Source organism: Eulemur rufifrons, chromosome 1 (assembly GCF_041146395.1).
Source record: "Eulemur rufifrons isolate Redbay chromosome 1, OSU_ERuf_1, whole genome shotgun sequence".
In the NCBI taxonomy this organism is placed as follows: domain Eukaryota; kingdom Metazoa; phylum Chordata; class Mammalia; order Primates; family Lemuridae; genus Eulemur; species Eulemur rufifrons.
Genome location: NC_090983.1, coordinates 103215483 through 103229492, shown reverse-complemented (window position 1 = coordinate 103229492; position 14010 = coordinate 103215483). Strand labels below are relative to the sequence as shown.

The following is a 14010-nucleotide window of genomic DNA, read 5'->3' as shown; positions in this document are numbered from 1 at the left end:
GAAAGACAATATTGTTAAGATATTGCTACCACCTAAAGTGATCTATAAATTAATGCAATCCTTATGAAAATCCTCACAGCATTTCTTGCAGAAATAGAAAAGTCAATCCTAAAATTCATATAGTATCTTAAGGGACCCTGAATAGCCAAAACAATCTTTTTTTTTTGAGACAGAGTCTCACTCTGTTGCCTGGGCTAGAGTGCCGTGGCACCAGCCTAGCTCACAGCAACCTCAAACTCCTGGGCTCAAGCAATCCTTCTGCCTCAGCCTTCCGAGTAGCTGGGACTACAGGTGTGCACCACCATGCCCAGCTAATTTTTTTCTATATATATTTTTAGTTGTCTAGATAACTTCTTTATATTTTTTAGTAGAGACAGGGTCTCGCTCTTGCTCAGGCTGGTCTTGAACTCCTGACCTCGAGCGATCCTCCTGCCTCGGCCTCCCAGAGTGCTAGGATTACGGGTGTGAGCCACTGCGCCTGGCCCAAAACAATCTTGAAAAAAGCAGAACAAATTTGGAGATTTCACATTTCCAAATTTCAAAACTTACCACAAAGCTATAGTAATCAAAATGGTGTGGTACTGACATAAAGACAAACATACAGACCAATGGAATAGAAAAGAGAACCTAGAAATAAACCCTCACATATATGTTCAATGATTTTTGACAAGGGTGTCAACACTATTCAGTGGGGAAAGTATAGGCTTTCAACAAATGGTGTTGTGATATCCACATGCAAAAGAATAAATTGGACCCTTACTGTACCCGATATATACAAATTAACTCAAAATAGACTAAATACGTACATGTAAGATCTAAATCTATAAAACTCTTAGAAGAGAACAGAGAGAGAAAGCTTCATGACATTGGATTTGGCAATGTTTTTCTTCATATGACACCAAAACCCCAGGCAACAAAATCAATAGAAAACAGATAAATTGGACTTCATGAAAATTAAAAACTTTGTGCATCAAAGGATACTATCAACAGAGTGAAAAAGACAACCCACAGAATGGGAGAAAATATTTGTAAATCATACCTCTGATAAGGGTGTATTTTTTAAAACTTCTATAACTGAACAAGAATCAAACAACCCAATTCAAAAATGAGCAAAGGACATAAATATATATTTCTCCAAAGAAGATATACAAATGGCCAATAAACACATGGAAAGATGCTCAACATCACTAATCATTAAGGAAATGCAAATCAATACCACAATGAGATTCCACTTCACACTCACTGGGATGGCTACCATCAAAAAACCAGAAAGTAACAACTGTTGGTGAGGACGGAGAGAAACTGGAATCCGGTGTTCTGTTTTTGACAATCTAAAATGGTGCAGCTGCTGTGAATGGCAGTTCCTCAAAAAATTAAACATAGAATTCAATAATTAGACATAAAATTTGCTTGATGCACTGGCTCACGCCTGTGATCCCAGCACTTTGTGAGGCCTAGGCAGTAGTATCACTTGAGGCTAAGTTTTAAGACCAGCCTGGAGGCCGGGCGCGGTGGCTCACGCCTGTAATCCTAGCACTCTGGGAGACCGAGGCGGGTGGATCGCTCAAGGTCAGGAGTTCGAGACCAGCCTGAGCAAGAGCGAGACCCCATCTCTACTAAAAATAGAAAGAAATTATCTGGCCAACTAAAATATATATAGAAAAAATTAGCCGGGCATGGTGGCGCATGCCTGTAGTCCCAGCTACTCGGGAGGCTGAGGCAGGAGGATTGCTTGAGCCCAGGAGTTTGAGGTTGCTGTGAGCTAGGCTGACGCCATGGCACTCACTCTAGCCCGGGCAACAGAGCGAGACTCTGTCTCAAAAAAAAAAAAAAAAAAAGACCAGCCTGGGCAATATAGTGAGACCCTGTCACTACAAAAAAAAAAAAAAAAGAAGAAGAAGAAGAAGGGGAAGAAAAATTAGCTGGGTGCAGTGTCATGTACCTGTAGTCTTAGCTACTTGGGGGGCTGAGGCAGGAGAAATACCTGATCCCAGGAGTTTGAGGTTATAGTGAGCTATGATCAGGCCACTGCACTCCAGCCTGTTCCTCAAAAAATTAACCATAGAATCACTACATGATCCAGCAATTCCACTTCTAGGTATATATCCAAAATAACTGAAAAGAGGGACATGAACAAATATTTGTATACTCATGTTCACAGCAGCATTACTCCCAACAGTCAAGAGGTGGAAGCCACCCAAGTGTGCATCAGTGGATGAATGGCTAAACAAAAGGTAGTATACACATACAATGAGGTATTATTCACTCTTGAAAAGGAATGGAATTCTGACACATGGTAAGACATGGATTAACTAAGTAAAATAAGACAGCCACAAAAGGACAAATACTGTATGACTCCACTTATATGAGGTACCTTAGAGTAGTCAGATTCCTAGAGACAAAAAGTAGAATGGTGGTTGCCAGGGGCTGGAGGAGGGGAATGGGGCATTCATGCCTAATAGGTACAGAGATTTAGTTTGGGAAGTTGAAAAACCTGGGAGATGGAGGGTAGGAATGGATGCCCAACAATGTGAATGTACTTAACGCCACTGAACTGTACACTTAAAGTTGGTTAAAATGGTAAATTTATGTTATGTATATTTTACTACAATTTAAAAAATTGAAAACAAAAAATGTAGGATGCCCTCCTCAATATGGCCAAAGATGCGGAGGGTAAGCTTGAGCGTTTTGTGGGGAAGTGGAGCGGGAGTGAGCAGGGCGGGGCGAGGAGGCTGCGGACGTCGCAGAGGGCTGTGAGGGAGGGGGGCGGCACAGGAGGCGGGGTGACCCTGGGAGGGCCAGGGCACACCAGGCTGGTGGGTCTGAGGACAAAGGCGGCCTCACCCTGAGAGGCTGCAGGAAAATTCTCTTCTGGGAAAGTCGGGAGGTGAAAAGGGCTGTGGAGAGGCTGGGCTGCAGGGAATTCGCTGCCCACCGTCTGGGCTGCTTCTGAGGGCGTCGGGTCCGGGGCAGACGCCCCCACGCCTCCCACGTCGGCTCACAGCGATGAGCATTCTCGGTGTGCAGCGGAGGAGCCTGCGGCCACGGAAAACCAGGCCGCACGCGCGGAGCGCACGACTCGCCTCTCCGTGTCCCGGGCGCCGCTGCCTACCCTGCTCCGAGCCCTTCCCAGGAGAGTGCAGAGGGCGGGTCGCGCTCAGCCTGGACGTGGCACAGGTCGCCACGGTCCTGAGCTGGGGCATCTGGAGGGGGCCGACGGCCCGGTGCTGTGAGCAGAGGCAGGGCCGGGCGGGCTGGGGCGCGGGTTCGGAGGGCTGCGCTCACCCCTCACCCGGCGCCACCGAGACCCGCGCGCGGGCAGGGCGGGCGGGCTCCAGTGGCCTCTGTGCGCGCAGGCTCTGTCCGCCGGCCGGCTGAGGGCCTGCGCTCACCCTCGCCCGCTGTCCCTTCCCACCGCAGTGTCGCCACCGCCCGCGGTTTCCCTTTCGCGGAGCCAGGCGCTCTGAGCCGTGCCGCGAGGGGCAGCACCAAGCGGCCCGCACCCCCCACGCCCACCCAGGGCCTGAATTCACCGCCCCAGACCTTGGACTGGTACCCACTCTTCCCACCTCCCCAGCCTCAGTTTACCGGGTCCCGACATCCTCCTCGCGATCTGCAGCGGCCCAGCCCCCTCGGAGCTCCTCCTTTCTCCTTCTCCTCTAGTAAGTGAAAACTCGTTCTCTCTGGGAATCCTCCTGGCCTTCTGCGGGGACTTTTGAGCGACACTGTCCTCCTCTGTGCGGTCTGTGGGTGTGTCGTCTACTTTCCCACGGCCCCAGCTGCTGGGCGAGCTCCCTCCGGGCGGAGCCTGCGTCTCGCGAGCGTGTCGCCCGTCTCCGCGCCGCGCGGCTCCCCCGGCTCCACCCTCGTCTGGCTCCTCCCAGAATTCTCCTGGCTCCGCCCCCGGCTCGCCAGCTCCTCCCCTCGCTGCGGTTGGGAAGCAGCCCCGGCGGCCAGCGACGGCCCGGGCGCTGGGATGTTGCTGCCCGAGGTCTCGAGGTCTCAAGGCCGCGGTGACTGCGTCCTCCTCCCCAGCCACGGCGGCCGCCTTCCATCCCAGCGACGTGCTGTGCGGCTGCGGCGGAACAGAGGGGCAGGGCTGGGCGGAGCTCGCTCCCCGGCGCCCCTGTGCGCAGCCCGCCCTCCGGTGTTGTTGGGGGGCCGTGGGCCTTTCTCCTGGCTTCAGGTCATCCCCAGTGTGCGACTGAGGATGCTACTGAGTGCGCAGCGCTGCGTTCCATTTCAAGAATGAAGGATGCCCCCACCCCGCCTGTGTGTTGTATGAGAGAGGGAAAGCCCTTCGCTCTTTGAAGGTAGTTCCAGAGGACTCAGGTCACTGATGTTGAAAGCAAAGGATCCCTTCCCTGTCTCAGTTATATTATTATAGAAGAAACCTTGAGTGCCTGCCGCGATGAGCAGGTTCCCAAAAGTGGCAGGTGTGGATGACAGGAGAAGAGGGGCTGTCCCCTCCTACTGGCGTCAGACACGCTGGTGCTACAGTGATGGAGTCCACAAATGGCTGCCCTGCCATCTGGCCTGGCAGGGGAGACGCAGCTTCTTAGGGACCAGCGTGCTCCTCAGTGTTGAGAGTCCCACTGGCCCCCACCCACCTCCAAGGTGGTGCCTGAATGACCTTGGCAAACCTCACAGCACCTGCTGGAGACAGGCCCACCCTGGAGGCCCCAGGCTCCTCAGAGGGCTCCCTGGCCACTCAGGCATGGCCCTCGCACACTGTGCTGGCGAGCGTAGGGTGGACTCTGGGGAGGGCAGCTCCGTGCATGTCACACTGCTGACAATGTGACTCCTTCTAGAGAAACATCACAGGTTACCATGTGGCTTGCTAGACTGAAAACAGCACCAAAGTCCACCAGGAAGCAGAGGGTAAGTCAGTGGTGGGGTGGCCAGAGAATGGAAAGCTGAGGAGCATTTCCATAGGAGGAACTAGATCTTGAATGGCAACAGCACTGGCCTGCAAGGAAGGGCACTGAGTGACAAAGGCAAGCATCAGAATGAAGTGACCACACCAAACATAGAAATCAATGTGATATATAGTTCAGAAACCGTGTATTTTCAGGAGCAGGAGGAATATACAGCAATTCAGGGTGGACGCTGCCCCTGGGGAGGGAGGCGGGGAGGGAGGGAATAGGCCAGAGGATGGTGACAAAGAGAGCTGTAACTGCATGTGCAATGTTTTGCTATATTAAAAAAATATGTATATATAATATACTTATATGTAAAATATGTTATATTTACTTACATATAATATAAAGATGTTAATAAGAATAATTGGAAGTAACTATGGCAAAATGTCAACATTTGTTAATACTAGATAGTGGGTCTATGAGAATCTGTTAATCCCTCTCTGTGTTTTTCAGTATTTCAAATAGTTCACAGTGCTAATAAAAGAACAAATTACTGTAAATTAATCTTTAAAATTAAATAAATGAACAAAATGAACTCCAAGTGTGACAATAAAGGCAATAAAGGACAGAGGAGGTGGTACCATGCACTGAAAGGAGTGCGAGCCCGCAGAAGAGGGCAGGGGAGTCGCCCAGAGCAGCAGCAGGGGAAGCTGAAGGGAAGGGTGTCCAGGCAGAGCCCAGCGAGGGATGGACTCTGGGTGAGGCGGGCAGGGTCTGCTGAGCCGAGGAGGCGAACAGGGCAGCTGCCACAATGCAGGGAGGACAGCCATGGGCTTTGCAGACCGGGACAGCATCTGGGATTATTTCAGTTATTATCCAGACTTTATGGATCTTTGGAAAGCTTCAGGAGGAGGAGGGACACAGTAGTGGTCAGAAGAGAAATATGGGCATAGACTAAAGAGGCTTTTCAAAGGCTTTACCTGTATGTTAAAGTCTAATATAATAAACTTTACTACACGAGTAAGTGAATAAAAAGTCCCTCTGACTACCTTGAGGAGAAAGGGCGCTAGAGATGCTGGTGCGTGTGTGCGAGGGTGAGGCTGCCAAGGAGCAGGAGGAAGATCTTCCTAGCCAGCGGCCCCAGCCCACCCCCACGTGATATCATTCATTATTCACCCATCCCAGGATCGCCTGGGCACCGTGCTGAGCCAGCAGCCACCACGGGAGGTGGGACTGGAGCATGGAGGCCAACCCAGCTGGAAAGGAGCTCAGCATGGGGTCAGGACAGCCACTGGACTGAACTGAACCAAATGGGGGTGGGGGCGGGGGGGAGATTGTAAGGGCTATGGGAGCTTTCAGAATTAGTTTATCTTTAGCAATACATATGACTCAGTTATTTTTTATAAAGAAACATGTGTTTAAACAGCAGGTGCAGCCAACATTCCAATATTCTTTTATATGGACTGAAAATCTGCTAATTCTAAAGATTTCAATATGCTCAAGATCTCTGGGATCTCAAGGACTGTTCTGGAAAAGCATCATAGCTCTGATATTCCTGATCAGTTCAGTACCTGCCTTTGGAGGAGCATTCCTCTTCCCTGCATCTGGCCCGTCACAAAAGGCACCTCCCTCTGCCTCCAGGCCTCCTGCAGCCCACCATCCACCTGGATGGCCCCCTGTCCTTGCAGATGATGAGTTTGGCCTTGTCACTCTATGGTTTAAATTGCCTCCCACCCACCTTCCTGCCACAGCCAACATCGCTCCCATGCAGTGTCAGGCCCTTCAGAGCTCCAGCTCCACTCAAACTGAATCCTTGGCTTGGAAAATTTCAAAATATTACTGTTTATTGACAATGCACTAGTCACCAAAGAGCTCTAATGGAGATGTACAAGGAGATGAATGTTTTCATGGCTGCTAACACAACATCCATCCTGCAGCCCATGGATCAAAAAGTAATTTTGTCTTTCAAGTCTTTTATTTAAGAAATACATTTTGTAAGGTGATAGCTTCCACAGAGAGTGATTCCTCTGATGGATCTGGGCAAAGTAAATTGAAAACCTTCTACAAAGGAGTCACCATTCTAGGTGCCATTAAGAACATTCGAGACTCATAGGAAGAGGTCAAATATGAACATTCACAGGGGTTTGGAAGTTGATTCCAACCCTCATGGATGACTCTGAGGGCTTCAAGACTTCACTGAAGGAAGTCACTGCAGATGTGGTGGGAACAGCAAGAGAACTAGGATTAGAAGTGGAGCCTGAAGATGTGACTGAATTGCTGCAATCTCATGATAAAACTTTATTGGATGAAGTATTGCTTCTTATGGATGAACAAAGAAAGTGGTTTCTTGAGACAGAATCTACTCCTGCTGAAGATGATGTGAACCGTGTCAAAATGACAACAAAGGATTTAGAATATTCCATAAACTTCGTTGATAAAGTAGTGGCAGGGTTTGAGAGGATTGACTCCAATTTTTGTAAGAAGTTCTACTGTGGGCAAAATGTTATCAAACAGCATCACATGCTACAGAGAAATCTTTTCATGAAAGGAAGAGTCAATCAATATGGCAAACAACACTGTTGTCTTATTTTCAGAAATTGCCACAGCCACCCCAGCCTTCAACAGCCACCACCCTGCTTGGTCAGCACCATCAACATGCAGGCAAGACCCTCCACCAGCAAAAATATTAAGACTCACTGAAGATTCAGATGATTGTCAGCATTTTTTAGCAACGATTTTCAAATTAAGATATGTTGCATGTTTTCAATGTCATGCTATTGCACACTTACCAGGGTAAACATAACTTTTATATGCACTGAGAAACCAAAAATTCGCATGACTCACTTTATTGCGATATTCATTTTGCCATGGTGGTCTGCAGCCAAACCCACAATATCTCTGTGGTGTGCCTGTATAAAACAGGGAGCTGAGGTCTAATCTAAGGGTCAGAAGACATTTTGCATAAGAAGAGTCTTTCGAACTGAGATCTGGCTGAGTTGAAGTGAAGTATGTGAAGAGGGTGGCAATGTCTCCAGGCAGCATGGTTGTTTATTCTTTAAGGAGTGGAAGGGAGGTGAGAGAGTTGGAGCACAGAGGGTTGAAAAGGGAGGGAGGGGCAAGGGATAGGCTGCACTAGGTCTTGTGCATTAGGACCAAGATCTTGGTTTTTATTATAAGGGCAATGAGAAACCAATGGGGAGTTCTGTTTAACATAGAAGCAACATATTATTGACATGATGGTGATGATGATGGTAGTGAAAAGGATGAGGATGATGATGTGATAATGATTGATAGTGATGCTGGTGATGATGGTGAGAATGGTGCTGATGGTAGTTGTGATGCCGATGATGGTGATGGAGATGATGATGGCCATGGTTATGAAAACGGTGACAGTAATGATGATGATGATGATGAGGAGGAGGAGGAGGAGGAGGAGGATAGGGTGAGGGCGATGATGATGAAAAGTCCAGCCAGGAAGGCAGAAGCAGGAAGACCAACCAGGAAACTGCTGGAGTGGAGATGGAAATAACCCAGGATTTGGAGTGAGAACTGCCTGTGCTCTGCCACTTACTTGCTAGGTGGCCCCGGGGAAATTAATTGACCTCACATTCTCCATTTCCTCATCCTCTGAGGGGTTCCTGAGGACGGAACAAAGCATAGAAAAGCACCTGGCACGCAGCAGTTGCCATGTCATTTCTCTGTGCTTCACCTCTGCCACACATGCACGCACTCAGACAGGCAGTGATGAGGGCCTGGCGGGTGGAGATGTCCTCCACCCCTGCAGCCTGGTCAGGTGATGTGGCCAGTTGCTGAGGGACATTGTATTGCTACCAGGAGACCAAGAGCCCCTGTTTAGATCATCCTCTTCGACCTGGTAGTCCTGGTTGCCGGCTGCCTGTGGGAACAGCTGTGTGAGGTGAGGGTCTGGCTGGGGGAGTCGCAGCCGCCTCTGCCACTGCCCACTGCCACACCCTGACCCCCAGCTCGTTAGGATATCACAGTAAGTAACTCCTGTCCTGCTGCCAACTCCGGGGACACAGCAACAGGGACTCTGCCTGTCTCAGGAAAGATGGCTCCTTACTGATACTGAATTCTCTTGAAACATGACCTCAGGCAAGGTGCTTAAGCTCCTAGGGCCTCAGTTTCCCACCTGCAACCTGTCATGCCAGTTTTACAGAGCAGTGTGGCATTTCTGTGAGACAATGTGCCCAGTGCCTGCATGCAGAAGGTTCTTCACGACAGGGCCAAGTGTGGTCACCATCACCTCACCTGGGGGAGGACCTGTGGGCCCGTCTGTTCTGGGCTTTGAACATGTTTGCTTTGCGTCGGGCCCTCCCACAGCTTCAGTTCATCTCTGGCTTCCTGGAGGGCAGGGATGCTCCAGCGTCCTCAGGCTTTTGAAGTGCCACGCATGGCCAGGATTCGACTTCCGAAGCGAGGTTCAGGGTCACTATCCTGAGCTGTGCTCCCGCCCGCTGTTAGCACCCGCAGTGCCGGCAGGGCTGTCCTGACTGTAATGAGTGCAGGGGAGGGGGAGGAGCAGTTAAAGACTGCAGGGTCACTAGCCAGGAAGGGCTAGTGCCACGCGGCCACTCTGTGACCCTGGGGACGGCCCTGTGTGACCCCACATCTGTGCCAGTCTGTGTTTTTCCCAGGAAGGGCAGCCTTGACGGGGCACCTAGGCAAGTGCGACCAAACCGATGTTCCCTCCGGGGCAGCATCTTCACGGTGCTAGAGATTGTTTTATGTCCTTTGAAAGTAATAAAATAATTCTCAACGGAGGACAGGCTCTTTATTACACTCCGCAGCTCTCTCATTATGGGAGTTACGCCCTTCCCGTTTCCATGGAGCTGTTGCTTGTCACCCTCACTGGCCACAAGGATTTAGCTCCCAGCCACATTTGTACTGAGGGGTTATTTAACAAGTTTCCTTCTCCCAGGGAATCTGCATTCTAAGGCGGCCAGATAGGGCAAGGCTGACAGCGGGGGGCCAGTGAGGGTCCCTCTGCCGGGCTGGACAGCAGACAGCCGCCAGCCCTCAGCTCTGCAGCACCCAGGGCGCCTGCTCAGACTGCTTGTGCCGGGAAGGGCTCTCTGCTCCCTCTCCCGGGCCAGTTAGACCGTAAGGGACTCGCAGAGGTGCCAGGGGATGCCCAAGGGAGAGCAGGCCGGGCAGAGCAGGTAGGGCACCGCAGTTTCTCTGGAAGACGAGGTGCACTTTCTCAGAACCCCCCTGAGAGTCTCTACCATAATCTGCCATCTGGGCACGGGCGTTCTTGCTCCGGCAGATGCTGTAACAGTCCCTCAGAGGAAGACGCAGTCTCGGGACTGTGGTCAGCATGGTCTCAGGGTTATGGTGGACAGAGGGGGACCCTCTTGGGCAGCCGGGGCCTTTGGCCAGCTCTGAAGGGAGGAAAGACACTCACGTGAGAAAGGGCCTCATAGGTGAGAGGAATGAGTCTGGGGCCAAACACCCTGGGTCCCAGGACACCCCTGGCCTAGCTCTCCCAGTGTGTGAGCTCAGGGGTCGCTCAGCTCCCTGCTCTGCCACCTCCACTGTGTCCCAGATGTGTGGAGCAGAGAGTCAGTCTATGGTGCACACTTAGTAAAGAGGCCACCAGGTGGTAAGCATCAGCACCTAAGGGTGACCCGCAAGTCCTCCAAGACAGGTGCATTGTCATCACGGGCCCTCACTGGGCACCTGGAAGCCCAGAGGGATAAAGTAATTGGCCCAAGACTGCACAGCTAAGGATGAAATCCATCGATGAGGACACCACAGCACACCGAGAGAGAAGGGAGGCAGCAGGTGTCCACCCAAGTGGCCCAGGGGTCCATGGCCGATGGAGGAGGCCAGTTCTGGTGTATCACGTGCTGGTCCGGTCCAGCTGGCATTCGTGTTATGAGGCAACTCCTCTCACACCTAGTGTCTGACATTCTTGCCTCTCTCTGACCCTGAAAATATCTTGCCTGGTCTTAGGAAGGTTCCCATGTGGCTCCTACCTCGTGGAGCAGTCAGCCTGCCAGGGCCAGTGGTGGGTGTCAGAGCAGCCCATTCTGCAGTGATGACAAGGGGGACTGTGGGCAGAGGGGACCTGAAGCCACATAGGATGGTGTGTGGGGGTGGGGGGCGGCTAACATTTATGGGGCATTCCCTCAGATTATGTACCATGCTAAGTCCTTTACCGCTGGGATTTTGCAGCATTTCCTTGAGGTCACATGGACAGCAGCCATGTGTCACAGATAAGGAAAGTGGAGTGTAGGAAGGTGAGCAAAACTTCTCAAGGCCACCAGCCAGCACCTGGAGGTGGGGCGGAGACTGCTCACCTGAGGCAGAGCCCCTGACCCTGCTGTGGGCCCCACCTGAGCACACCCTACCATCCACACCTCCTCCAACTGCATGGTGGTGCCCGCCTCCTGGCCCTCTTTTCCTGCTTCTGTTCCTCACCGCTGGCTCCTGTGGGCTGCCTGCCTGCCAGGCCTCCCCCTCCCCACCACACAGGGAACCCACAACTCAGCTGAGACTTTGTGGCCACAGAGTGCTCTCCCATGTGGACCCCTGTGTGGAAAGGGTATAGTAGACACATACAGTGTCACCCCCGGCCTGGAAGCTGCACCGAGGGCTTTGTGATGAAGACTGCAAGCATGCCCAGGCACCTCCAGCCTGGCCCATTTCGTAAGCCCCCAGCCGGTCAGAGGCCAGGCTGGGTCCACAGCCCAGCAATGCTAGTCCCCGGTGGCTGCTCCCTCCCTTCCGGCTGGGCAACCTTGAATTCCATCCAATGTGGGGAGCATTCATCACACACTCCCTGTGAGCCAGCCAGGCAGGTCTGGGGGACATTGAGACGGGGGACACTTCTGCAGAGGTCAGTGACTACCAAATGGTAGCAATGGGCTGATCATTACATGCACCCACATAGGTGCAGCAGCGTAGCCACAGAGACATGCGTGCACGCAGGAAGCTAGGTGTGAACTGAGTTTCACATTGTTGGTTTTATCTTTGTTAACAGTCTTTCCTGAGGCTTGCCCTAGCCTGGCATCCATGCAGAGGAGTAGCACCCTCAGGACCGCTGTGGGGGGGATCAATATTGCGGGCAGGTGCAAAATGAACAACCTTTGACAAAGCTGACCACTCCTGCGAGGACACATGGAGGGCAAGCTGGCACCCTGCTTTCTGGGCACTACAGCCTGGCCAGCCCCGGCCCAGCTTGCCAGCAATACACCGTGCACACCCCAGGCAGCCAGCAACACCTCTCTGGACCTTGGGGAGCTCAGAGTACCCAGCTCTGGGCTGCGCTGGCTCTGCCTTCCCTCAAGCCTGCTGGCTGTGGCCACACTGGCCCTGAGCCCCCTGCTGCTGGTGACCATCCTGCGGAGCCAGCGGCTGCGGCAGGACCCCCACTACCTGCTGCTGGCCAACGTCCTGCTCTCGGACCTGGCCTATCTTCTCTTCCACACGCTCATCTCCTACAGCAGCCTGGGCGGCTGGGAGCTGGGCCGCATCACCTGCGGCATTGTCACAGATGCTGTCTTCACCGCCTACACTAGCACCATCCTGTCCCTCACGGCCACCGTACTGCACACCTACCTGGCAGTTGCTCATCCTCTGCGGTACCTCTCCTTCGTGTCCCGTGGGGCTGTCCGAAAGGCCGTGGCCCTCATCTGGCTGGTGGCCTTTTTCTTTCCCACGTTTCTCCTTTGGTTCAGCAAGCGGCAGGATGCCCAGCAGGAGGAGCGTGGGGCCTCATGCATCCTGCCACTGAACCTGGGCACCCAGGGCCGTGCCCCCCTCGTCACCGTCACCCACATTTCCCTCCTGTGCCTTCTCTTCCTCTGCACGACTCTCATTGCCTACTGCTTCCGGAGGATCTATGCAGAGGCCAGGACATCAGACATCTGCATGAAGGGCTATTCCCGGGCCAGGGGCACCCTGCTTATGCATTCAGTGCTGCTCACACTGTACATGAGCGCAGGGGTGATGTTCTCCCTGGATGTCATGCTGACCAAGTACCACCACATTGGTGCCAGGACTCACACTTGGCTCCTGGCGGCCAACAGCGAGGTGCTTATGATGCTTCCCCGAGCCATGCTCCCGTACCTGTACCTGCTCCGCTACCGGCAGCTGCTGGGGGTGTTCAGGGGCCTCTTCTCATCCAGGAGGCACAAGGCAATCTTTACCACATCCCAGAGCTGCCAAGTGCACAATTAGGCAGGCTGAGGTTAAAAGTTATACATTGAATGTATCAGCATCCAATTATGGCTGACTCCTCAGAATGTGAAATATAATTGTGGAACAGGCCCTTTAAGAGAACTTCGACTGATTGTTTTCTTCATTTCAACAGTTTTGAAGTAGAGAAAGCTCTCTTCTAGTGACACTGAAATTCTACTTGGAAATGGAGGTAAGTAAAGGCGACCCAGAAGGCCTTTGGTCTAAGTGGGGCGAAGCCTTGGTCTGTGTCTCCCTCCACACCTTCCATGGCCACTGTGGGAGCATCGCTGCCTGCAGCCACACAGACGCAGACTGTGACTGGGGGCTGGGACCTGGGAGGTGAGCAGGGAGACCACAAGCCCCTATTTGCACAGCTGCTCAGGATGTGGAGGGAGGAGAGGAAGCTGGGACCCACCTACAATGGGTGTGTCATGGAGGTGCCCCTATAAAGCAGAATCCCCAAAGGTTACATTCTCAGAATAAAGATAAATGATAACTAACCCTTACAAAAGGGAGTAGCAAGGGAACTTGCTTGCCTTGACATTGGTGCCGTGCAGAAGAGGAATAAAATTCCTTGAGAATTCTTAAGTAAAAGCCACCCTTCAGACAGGATTAGAGCTAGCTTTCAAACTACGTTAGTGGTCCAAAACCTCACTCCAATCGGCGTGGGTCTCCTGGAGGATCTGAGCTTTAACTCAGGCCTCAGAGAATTTCCACAATAAAGACCTCAAAGAATATTAGAATTATAAAAGATGAGTTGAATTTAATATGAATCATACAGCATGTTAGACAGAATTGGAGAGAGAATTTGCAAAGTAGGAGACAGGCCCAGATAAATTACCTATTAATAGAATGCAGCCCAGAGGGACAAAGAGATGAAGAATATAGACGAAGGATTAAGAGTCACTGAGGTTACCGTGGAACAGACTAAACGCACATATAA

At 51.9% G+C, this 14010-nt stretch overlaps 1 protein-coding gene across 1 annotated transcript; it reads left to right on the top strand.

The window, feature by feature from the left end:
- The first annotated feature begins 12005 nt into the window (after positions 1 to 12005).
- On the top strand, positions 12006 to 13067 carry GPR148 (G protein-coupled receptor 148). The gene is made up of 2 exons (XM_069474692.1): positions 12006 to 12082; positions 12176 to 13067. The coding sequence occupies exons 1-2, from the start codon at positions 12006 to 12008 to the stop codon at positions 13065 to 13067; spliced, it is 969 nt and encodes a 322-aa protein (XP_069330793.1).
- Positions 13068 to 14010: the final 943 nt, after the last annotated feature.

Coding starts and splice junctions, on each gene's coding strand:
- GPR148 (XM_069474692.1), top strand. CDS start 12,006: ATGGAGGGCAAGCTGGCACCCTGCTTTCTGGGCACTACAGCCTGGCCA. Junction 12,083..12,175: donor CAGCTTGCCAGCAATACACC/GTGCACACCCCA, acceptor CCTTCCCTCAAG/CCTGCTGGCTGTGGCCACAC.